The 11,642-nt window shown below is 33.0% G+C and overlaps 1 protein-coding gene across 1 annotated transcript in view; it reads left to right on the top strand.

Annotated features, from left to right (window-relative positions):
- Positions 1-10,589, top strand: part of LOC135768181 (A disintegrin and metalloproteinase with thrombospondin motifs 20) — a 99,064-nt gene extending 88,475 nt beyond the window's left edge. The window contains exons 31-38 of the mRNA XM_065277357.2: positions 1,933-2,103; positions 2,192-2,392; positions 2,477-2,606; positions 4,820-5,009; positions 5,090-5,223; positions 5,307-5,398; positions 6,841-6,945; positions 7,026-10,589. Coding sequence (XP_065133429.1) covers positions 1,933-2,103; positions 2,192-2,392; positions 2,477-2,606; positions 4,820-5,009; positions 5,090-5,223; positions 5,307-5,398; positions 6,841-6,945; positions 7,026-7,112 — 1,110 coding nt within the window. The 3' untranslated portion in view covers positions 7,113-10,589. The remainder of the gene's footprint in view (positions 1-1,932; positions 2,104-2,191; positions 2,393-2,476; positions 2,607-4,819; positions 5,010-5,089; positions 5,224-5,306; positions 5,399-6,840; positions 6,946-7,025) is intronic.
- The last annotated feature ends 1,053 nt before the right edge of the window (positions 10,590-11,642 follow it).

The raw sequence follows: 11,642 nt of genomic DNA on the forward strand, positions 1-11,642 counted from the left end.
ATAGAGAAAAAGAGGGAGGATTTACAGAAGCTCTTGAAGATGAAAATGTGTTTTATCGTCTTGAAAAAATATTTTTCTTTTGAACCGGATGTGTTTTTTAGTTTTAACGGAGATGAATCTGCGTCTGTGTGTGTGTGTGTGTGTGTGTGTGTGTGTGTACTGTGGAGATGCAGAGGGGTTTCAGTGATATCATCATCATCATCCTCATCATCTCTAGTGACATCACACAACAGTTTAACTCTCATCTCTCTCTTACTGTCTCTCTCTTTTATCCCTGAAAAAAACAGATTTAGTACAAGCGTCTCTTGGCACATTGTTCTCTTGTTTGAAATCTTTTCAGTTCATGCTTTCTGCTTTATTGGTTTGATGTTTTCATCAGAAAGACGGTCTTTAAGATTTGTTTCTCTTTTGTACTTTATCTCTCCAAACATTTAAGCATGTATAAGAAACACAGTCAAATCTGGTTCTTGTTTATGTGTGATGACTCTGATGTCAAACTCTGCCCTCTAATGGCCGTATGTAGACATTGCAGAAATCACTGAAACACAATATTCAGGGTTCCCACACCTTGGTCAACTTCAAAATCAAGGACCTTTCAAGTGCAATCATTTGAATAAAAAATGTGTTTCTGAAGAATTTTTATGTTAATCTGCAATACCGTGATTATCCACTAGAGATTATCGCACTTACCCAATTATGAAATAAAAAACTGAAGCCAAAACATTATTTACTTATTTTAAACTCTGTGTATGTTTTGATAATCGTTCTGAATCTGATCTCTAACAAAATTCCTTCACAAAATGCGATTATTTCAGCTTTTTGCTAAAAATTTTTTACTTTTAAAGAAAAATACCCATATTTAAGAGTTTATAAGCAGAGAAAAAATATAGATAGGATGAAACGTTTTTTTTCTGTTTTGTTTGTTTGTTTGTTTGTTTGAAAGCAGAGGGTCTGTTCTTTCATTTGATATATTTGTATGTTTATATATTTTTAGAAGAACATTTTTTCCTGGAAGGCATTTTGTGAAAATCACAAAAAATGCTGGTGGGCAACTTTTCAAAAAATGGCTGGCGAGGATTGAGTTAATTTGGACCATCATTCCACGTGAGATAAGGAAACAGAAATGTGAACAAATGCGTCAATGACATCTATACAAATTAAACATTTTCTAAAATATAAAATGTTTTGTTTGTAATTGTAAATTGAAATTAAATAATTTTGAAAAAAAGTAGGTACATGCATACTTGAAGGTGTATAGCAGGCATCACGAAACTCAACAAACTCAGGTACTATAAGCTAATAATGGAGAGGTCGAGGCAGTGGCACACAGACAAAAGAATATGTAAAAATTATTATTTTTTTCTCACAACAGTTACCTTTAAAAATAAAACTGCATTAGTTATGCATAAACAGAGTAATGTTTGCTTATTTATTGTTTAAATATTAGAAAATTATACATTTTAATTTTAATATAACACAGCAACATTTACTTTTGGCTCACGGCCCTCAGTTTGGTTTGATTTTTGGCCCTTGATAGGAAAAAGTTTGGGCACCAGACTTTTAATGCCATCATCCTACACTACACAGAGAATAAAATTGATTTTTTTTCCCAGAAAACTTCTTACACAAAATAGATTCAAGCACTTTGAATGACCTGTATCTGTCTATGTTTATTTTTAAAAACCTTCCAGGGCCTTGAATTGTTTTTCCCAGATTCACAGACTTTTGAAGAATTCAAGGACCTGTGGGAACCCTGCATATAAATTTTTTGCATGCACAGCTTTATTTTCATGTAATTTTTAGAGTCTTTTCAAAAAGTTAAAATATTTACTAATATTTTACAACCTCGATAAAATGTACGCAGTAGGGCAGCAACAGTTTTCATAAAAGTAAATATTGGGTGACACGTTTTGTTTGTATGTTTATGTGTAGTGTAACACGACCTGTGGTCAAGGTTTGAGATCCAGAGCCGTCTTCTGTTCGGATAAAGATACGAACGTCGTTTCTGATAGCATGTGTGATGCTTTGAACAAACCTGAGGTGCAACAGATCTGTCACAGCGCCCCCTGTCAGCATATGTGGAGCACTACAGACTGGACTCAGGTACACATACACATACAATCCTTTCTTGCTTGTGTAATGATGATCATTTGTGTTTGTATTTGTAATGATGTGCGTGTGTGTGTTTCAGTGTTCAGTCACCTGTGGTTTTGGACTTCAGCGTCGGATGGTCCTCTGCACTGTTGTGCCCTTTGACCCCAGTCTGGGACCGTTTAATGCACAGTTATATTCTCAGGCTGAATGCCCTGAACCCCGGCCACCCGACACCAGACCGTGCCAACTCTCTGAGTGCCCGTTACCCGTGTACTGGAAAGTGGGACCATGGGGGGAGGTGTGTAGTATGTAGTGTGCTAACATAAGCAGGAATATTTAAAGGTTAAAGTGATAGATTTTTCTCTGGTCTGTTGTCCTTCAGTGTTCTCAGACATGTGGAGCTGGAGTGATGGAGAGAAAGGTGGAGTGTGTAAGCACTGATGATGTCACATCTAATGTGTGTTCACCGTCCACACGACCCGAGTCTCACGCCACCTGCCGCCAGACAGACTGTGAGTCTGAACTGATGCTGGAGATTTACATTAAACATACAGCACATTTTATTCTCATGTTTCTTTTTTTGGAGTAGCACAAAACCTTTGACCCTGTCTGTGAAATCCAGGTTAACTCTGTACCTGCCATTGATGAGTTATCTCGTCAATTAAGAGAAAACACTTCCCTGCCATTGACGAGTTTTTACTGCAATCCATATTTCCGCTATTATTCGCTAGGTGGCGCCCTTACACAACTTATAAAACACTAAAACATCCACTGATCCAGATACAGTAAAAACTCTGTGTATGTTTTGATCATCGCTCTGAATCTGATTTCTAACATTATCTCAGTTTTTGCTCAAAACTCATTCCCCGCCAACTTTTTAAATCATTTTCACAAAAGTTTCACAAAATATTCTTCTTTAAATATATAAACATACAAATATATCAAATGAAAGAACAGACCCTCTGCTTTTAAACAAACAAAACGAAAAAAAAAAACTTTTCATCCTATCTTAATTTGTTCTCTTTTTATAACCTCTTTAATATGGGTAGATTTCTTCAAAAATACATAATTTTGAGTAAAATCCTGAAATAATTGCATTTTTGTAAAGGAATTTTGTTAGAGATCAGATTCAGAACAATTATCAAAACATACACAGAGTTTAAAATGTTAATGATATTAGTTTTTGCTTTAGTTTTTTATAAATTGGGTAATCTAGTGCACTGCAAAAAATACTTTGCTGCCTTAAATTTTTTTGTTAAATCAACTCAAATTTACAAGTCATCTCAACAGAGATGAGTTGTCACAACTTATAAAATTAAGTTGACTTTCTGTAGTTATAACAACTCATCTCTAGTCAAGATAAATAATAGTAAGTTAAAATAACTTGTAAATCTGAGTTGATTCAACAAAATTTTTAAGGGAGCCAAGTATTACTGAAAGTGTGGACAATACAGATTACTGTAAAAACTCGTCAGGAAAGCATCATTGGCAGGGAAATGTTTTCTCTTAATTGATAAGATAACTCATCAATGAAAGGGAAAATCATAAAAAATGTTAAACCTGGCAACTTTTTATTAAATGATGGCAGGTAAAGAGTTAAAGTCTCATAATCTAATGATGAGATTTGGAGCATTAAAGTTTGATTTCAATCTTTGTCATGATCTTACTCAGTCAATATTAAATATATCAAGATGATATTTTCACAGAATGTATGTAGGATGATTTTAACTCTTTCCCTGCCAATGACGAGTTTTTCTTGCAATCCATATTTCCGCTATTATCCACCGGGTGGCGCTCTTACCTAACTTATAAAACCTGGAAGTAGTCCCTTACGCCAAACAGTTCAAACTCTGTGTATGTTTTGATCATCGGTCTGAGTATGTTCTCTATCAAAAGTCTTTCACAAAAATGCAATTATTTCAGCTTTTTGCTCAAAATTGTTTTTGCAGAGGGTCTGTTCTTTCATTTGATATATTGCTTGTCTATATATTTAAAGAAGAAAATTTTCTGGAAGGCATTAAACTTCATAAAAAGTTTTTTTTTAAAGCGCTTGTGTGGAAAGAGTTAAAGTCTCGTAATCTAATGATGAGATGTGGAACTTTGAAGTTTGATTTCAATCTTTGTCATGATCTTACTCAGTCAATAATAAAAATATCATGATAATATTTTTACAGAATGAATGTAGGATGATTTAAACTCTTTCCTCCCAATGACGAGTTTTTCCTGCAATCTATTTTTCTGCTATTATCCACCAGGTGGTGCTCATACCTAACTTATAAAACCTGGAAATATTCCCTATAGGGCAAACAGTTCAAACTCCGTGTATGTTTTGAGGATCGTTCTGAATCTGATCTCTAACAATCTCCTTCATAAAAATGCAATTATTTCAGCTTTTTGCTTTAAAAATTTGGTATTTTTTGAAGAAACCTACCCATATTTAAGAGGTGATAAAAATGAATATGGGATGAAAGTTTTTTGTTTGAGAGCAGAGGGTCTGCTCTTTCATTTCATATGTTGTATGTTTATATATTTAAAGAAGAACATTTTCTGGAAGGCATTAAACTTTTGTGAAGATCATAAAAATTTTAAACCTGGCAACTTTTAAAAAAAAACTCTTGCATGGAAAGAGCTAAAGAGCTAAGCTATTTTTACAGAATATATGTAGGATGATTTGAAGTAGAAAACAGTAAATCACACAAACAACTTCTTCATGTCTCCTAACCAGGTGAACTGTACACGACCTGTAGAGAGGTTCAGATGAAAGGCGGCATTAGAGAAGATGGAGAGCATTATCTCAAAATCCAATCAAAGATCCTGCAGATCTACTGTGCTGAAATGCAGACCGGCAACCCAAAAGAGTACGTGACCCTGCGCAGCGGCCAAACAGACAATTACTCTGAGATCTATGGATACAGGTACAATTCAACACATATACATCTTCATTTAACTTAGAAGTCTGAGCGCTAGTTTAAAAAACGAGTGTTTATGTTGACAGACTTCAGAAGCCATTTGAATGTCCATTTAATGGCAGCAGAAGACAGGACTGTGACTGTAGGAATGATTATTTGGCCGCTGGTTACACCGTCTTTCAGCGGGTACGACTGGATCTTCTGACAATGCGAATCATCAGTGAGTTCACATCATTCTAATAAACATCATTTATTTCTCATTATCACTGCGTGAGAGATGATTTCATGTTGATTATATTTCAGCGACTGATGTGAGGTTTAGTGAAACACTGTTTGGTCGCTCCGTCCCGTTCGCTTCAGCTGGAGATTGTTACAGTGCTGCTAAATGTCCTCAGGTAAGACTCCAAGGTTTATTAAGCTGCTATTGGTTATTATTTTTGTCACTTTTGTGTTATTGTAGTTTTGAAAAATGTTTTATACTTAATGAACGTTCCTGCATTGAAAAATGCTTCAAGTTTTGATTTTACTTGAACTTAACAAATTAAGTTAAACAATTTCAACTTGTTTATAAGTTATTTCAACTAAACACTGAAAAAAATCTGGACATTGGTCGCACATGATTAATTTAGGTTTTCTTAAAATTAAATTAACATTAATAAAAATACATTTCATCTAAAGAAAACTTGATTAAATCAAGTTGAACTGGTGTACATAATAAAATTATGTATTTCAAAAATGTACTTTAAGAAAAATCATTTTAACTTAATTCAATCATGTGCAACCGGATATCTTTAAAAAAAAAAAATTTTTTGTAAAAAGCATGCATGAGGTTTATTTCAATGCACATAGTGTATTTATGTAAAATTTATGCAAATTATAGTGTCATGAATAATTAAGAGATTGTCTTCTCATTGGATAAAAAACTCAGTCTCGTTAATAATTATGAGACAACGATGAGTCATCAAGTTACTATCTGTGCTCTGCCCCGTCACAGCCTGTGACGTGAACTGGATGAAGATTTTAAACCCGGAAGACGAAAATAGCGTATAAAAACTAAAATTTAACCATTTCCCCCCTACTATTAAATCTAACAGCTGCTAACATTGTCTTCAGTGGTGTTCAACACACATACCTCTGTTAAAATCTCAGAAATTTTGGTTCAGGGGTTTCATGACTCTTTAAGACTGAGTGGACCTGAAAATGTCAAATGGTGTAACTACTAATTGTACCAAAAAATGAGAAATATTAAATATGTTATCCACCTTGATGGCATGTAAGTGTAATCATAAAAAAAAAAAAAATTTATTAGTTATTTCTAAATGTAAATTTTAATGCGTTTTTGTAATATTTGTCCTGACATATGCTAAGAACAGCTCTGTTATCTAAATAATCTTTCACAAATTATGTAAAAATGTATGTAAAAAAATTATATTACACTAAACAAGATGATTATATTTTATTCCACATTTTTTATGAATATATTTATATTTATAATACTAGTTACACCAATTGACACAGACCGGTTAAACCACATTGACGTTTTTGCAATTATCCCCCAAATATTCTTTCAAAATAATATAAATGCAGAAATTTTAGACTTGATCCTCAAAAAAGAGAAAGTATGCAAGTAATCTGCATTATTAAAATTTGTTTTAATTTTTTACATTTAATTAAACCATACAGACACAAAATAATTAACGTCATGTCATTGACCCATAAACCGTTTGATTAAAATTTTGTAAAATAAAATAACATGTTTGCCATCATGTGATAAAAATGCAACAATAATAACAAAAATAACGATTGTATTAATGATTTCCGTTTCTTACTGGTTTAGGGTCAGTTTAGTATCAACCTCGCTGGCACCGGGTTAAAGGTTGCAGGTTCGACTAAATGGGTTTCTCAGGGGAATTATGTGACACTTAAAGTTCATCGTTCACAGGTGAGGACAAATGATTTCTGATTTGATTCGACTTTTTCTTCCACTCTATAAATATATTTCATGTTGTGCTTAATTGACAGGATGGCAGCAGAATTTACGGTCGGTGTGGAGGATTTTGTGGTAAATGTCTCCCTCATCCACACACCGGCCTTCTTGTTCACATTTAGTGAGAGAGACTTCAAATAAATCTGTTGAGCTCTTCCAGAGATGTAAACGTCTCTCCATCATGGCAGCAGGTGTGAAACTGATCTTCATGTGAGTCACAAATACTGTGAACGAGGACATTTGGAAAATTAATTTCGTTTATTGGAAAGAATTGTGGGAGAAATGATTGTAATGTTTTTAGGTTCAGCAGGGTAACAGCATGAGGCAAAAGATTTCATCTTGTTCAGTCAGCATCCAATCTCGCCTGTTATACAATCACATTTTTATTTTTACCAAACAATCATACAAAACTACTGGGGTAATAGCATGGTACGGTTATAATATCAGATGGTACCTGAGGTATTGGATAATACCATCATGGTATATACAGTGCATTATGCTGATGGGTAGTTGTAGTACATTTCAAAGAGATTACTGTGGTATTATCATGGTACATTTAAAGTATTGCATTTTTTTATGTAAAAACTATTCAAGCACCAAATGAGATTAACAAAGTAAAACTACTGAAGACGTTTGTCCCAGATGGACATGAACTTCACTATGTATTAAACTTGGGTTGCTAATAGATTTTAGATGAGAGATGAGGTTATGACCACAGCAGGCAGCTGTATATATTTCAGTGTTGTGTATATTTGCATGCTTTAACTCACAGATTAAGGTTGAAAACACTGTACAGTAGATCAGCTTTACTAAAGTCCTGCTGTCTCCGTCAGAAATATTTATCTGTCACACCGTTATAGCAGTTTGATGATGATGATGATGATGATGATGATGATGATATGTGACCCTGAACCACAACACCAGTCATAAGTCACACAGCTATATTTGTAGCAATAGCCAACAATACATTGTATCGGTCAAAATTATACAATTTTATGCAAATATCATTAGGATATTAAGGAAAGATCATATATGGAACTAAGCTTATCCCATCATGCATTATGTTCTGGATGTAAAGATATTTTGTACATTTTCTACCGTACATAATATCAAAACTTTATTTATTATTAGTAATGTGTGCTAAGGATTTCATTTGGACAACGTTAAAGGCGAATTCTAGCAAACCATACATTAATGGAAAGCGTATTTATTAAACTTTCAAGTTAATTTATTTATATAGCACAACTGAAACACAACCATCGTTGATTCAGAGTGCTTTACAATAAAAGGTTACTTAAAAAGCAACAGGGATAAAAAATTTGAGAGAAGGAGATTAAAAAACATATATACACATATAAAAACATCAAAAGTACCGTACACGCCGTCACTCAAATGCAAGGGTGTAAAAATGTGTCTTTAGGTTGGATTTAAAAACACTATACACTAAAGTGATGGAGAAGCCCTGATCTTAATGGCCTAGAGGTTGTATATAAGTTCACAGATATAATCCGAGGTTGACTTTTGCAATGCCTTGTATACAAAAAGAAGGATCTTAAAATCAATGCAGAGCCAATGCAATGAAGCAGGAACAGGTCCATCTTTTTTGTTCCTGTCAGCAATCTGGTTGCTGCATTTTGAACAATTTAAAGTCAAAATTGAGATTTATATATCACCTCAAGGCTCTCTATTAAAAAATAATGACCCTTATGGTTTTGTGGTATAGGGTCACATATATATGCTCATATTTAATAGCATGAGACCATTTACACCGGTTAAAACTACTAAACCATTCATCAAATGTGGATTAGCACTGTTTTTAAAGGGCACATATCATGAAAATCTGTCTTTTCCATATTTAAGTGCTATATTTGGGTCCCCAGTGCTTCTATCCATTCTTGGCAAGCATGGGAAAAAATAGGGCATTAAAATTTGGCTCTCCTTGTGATGTCAGAAGGGGATCTTATTATAATCATACTGCCCCTTAATCTGCACTATCCAACCACAGCACTGCCATTTAGTGCAGAGATCAGATCATTTGCATTTTAAAGGACACACACAAGAACGGCACATTTTTGCTCACACCTACAAAGTGTAAATTTTAACATGCTTTTGGGGCAGTTTCTCGGACAGAGATTAGCTTAAACCAGGACTAGGCCTTAGTTTAATTAGGAAATATAACTAGTTTTAACAAACAGGCTTAATAAAAACATTACTTAGGCAAAACAAAGGGCACTGATGTATTTTAAAATATGTCTGTGCAAGTTGTTTTCGGTTTGGACTGCTCTTACATTTATTTTAGTCTAGGACTAGTCTAATCCCTGTCCGGGAAACCACCCCATAATAAATCATCTATGTGATATTTTGAGATAAAACTTCACATACGTACTCTGGGGACACCAAAGATTTATTTGACATCTTAAAGTACTGTGAAGTATTACAAAATGTCCCCTTTAAAGGTACTAAACTGATAAAAAAAGAAAACGTGAAGCATTACTTGTTAAACTTGGTATTGCTGGTCTTCAGTTAGTCCTGTAACCATTAAGAATTGTGCCCAATATCTCTTTAAAACCACCTGGAGACCAGCTCAGACCAGTACTTTGGTTTATGTTGCTTTAAAATCAGAATACGTCCTGCATTTCACTTAAAATATTTCATTAGTTGCTATTTAAAATGTCAGACAGATGAATACAGTTTTATTAGAAGGGAACATCATAGACGATCAAATTAATGTTTGTCTGACTACCTCTCATACTCGTGTTTGATTCTTTATTATTTATGATTAACAGTATTTATTTTGTAGAAAAATGTGCATACTTCTTACCTGCATTTATTGAGAATCTGTTTTTAAATTAGACATTGATCATTTTGTGTTGGGGTATTAATACTGAAGAGTGTAACGGTGCCTATTTTACTACTAAAATGACTTCTGAAAAACGGTGCTGGATTTAGTTTTTATGTTTTATATGTTGCTTTTACAATTGTTTTGTAAATATCTGAATTATATTTTGAATGTTTGTTGGCATGTGTAATGTAGTATATATGACAAGCTTGAGGATTAATATTTTAACCAATCTAATATTTTCAAACGTCTTTCTGATTTTATATGCCCTCCATTTTCAACCAAAGTAAAGCTATGTTTAATGATTGTTAAGATGACACAACCTGAAGGATATTAAGCCTGTTTTAGGTTTAATGTACAAACTAACAGATAACAAATGTTTTTGACTATCATTGTGTTGATAGATGACTGAACTATAAGGTCTGTATCAGAAATGAACTGAATATTTAATGCACTGTGTGCCGGGAATAATGTAGACATTTAAACCTGTATGTGTTTGTATATTAACATTGAAGCTTTGTGAATGTTTGTTTATAATATTCATACTTGAAGTGAAAAGATTGATTGATTGATCAGAGGTTTTGCATTAATTGGAGTATTACCCAAAGATATTTTATTGAGCTATTTACCCATAAATATCACGTCCAGTGCTTTTTTATAAGACAAAAATGTTCTTTGGTGCTACAATAAAAATATGTTTGTAATGTCAATGAGATACAGCACAATACTAACATTAATCAAAGAATTATAATAAAATGATGGGATTGTATTTGGTTTGGTTTCTTTGGATTTTTATTTTCTAAAATATTTTATGGGAAAATTATTTTGCTTAATTTTGATATTTGTTCTGTCTCTTGATGGATTACTGTTCTGGTACAGTTTGTTTTTATTTGTTTGCTTTTGTCCCGACCACACGGTGGCAGCAGAGATCTTTTGGCATCTTCAAAATTACATTTTTGGTTATCTGTGGGTGCATCCCAATTCGAAGGCTGCGTCCTTTTTTTTATTAAATAACGTCTTTGAATTAAAAAAATCAAATTTTAATGCCACGTAAACAAGATGTAATAATCACAAATGTTTCCAGAGAAGAAAAGAAGAGAGAAAGAGAAAAAAGATTTACAGAAAAATTGAGTACTTACAGTACATGTTATAAATATGACATGTTTTCAGACCTTATTTGTTTTTTACTTTTTCCAAAGGGGTGCTGTATAAGTTAAAATCATTCATAAAATGTGACAGAATTGGTTTACAAAGGGCCTATTTTGTTTTGTATATGGTACTTTCCTAATACAATAAATAACTGCAATATTTTGTTCATAACTATACAAATTATCTCTCTTAAAATAATTAAAAAAAAACACATGGAATACACCAATTTCTTCAGACACATTACACCGTCAACAGACATAGTTTAAATATTAAATTACAAAGAAGTGTAAGGAATTAAACAAATATAAATAATAATTAATCAAACAGAAGAAAAATAAATCATCAATAATAAAATTAAATAAATAATACATTTCAATAAAATATTGATAATATAAAATAGTCCTTCGTTTCCCATAAAATAAAGGATACATCAGAAGGATCCTTCATCATATCCCAACCCTACGAAAATTAACCATAGTTACTGTAGTAAAACTATATGGTTACCACAAAATAACCATGGCTTTGTAAACCATAGTTTTCAAAAATCATAGTTAAACCATGGTTTTGCTAATAGTATTCAATACACCAAAAAACATGGTTACTACACCTTTACCACAAAAAACATGGTTTATTTCCGTAAGGGAAGATTCAATGCCTGTGACAT

The sequence above is a fragment of the Paramisgurnus dabryanus genome, chromosome 23 (genome assembly GCF_030506205.2).
Source record: "Paramisgurnus dabryanus chromosome 23, PD_genome_1.1, whole genome shotgun sequence".
Classification (NCBI taxonomy): domain Eukaryota; kingdom Metazoa; phylum Chordata; class Actinopteri; order Cypriniformes; family Cobitidae; genus Paramisgurnus; species Paramisgurnus dabryanus.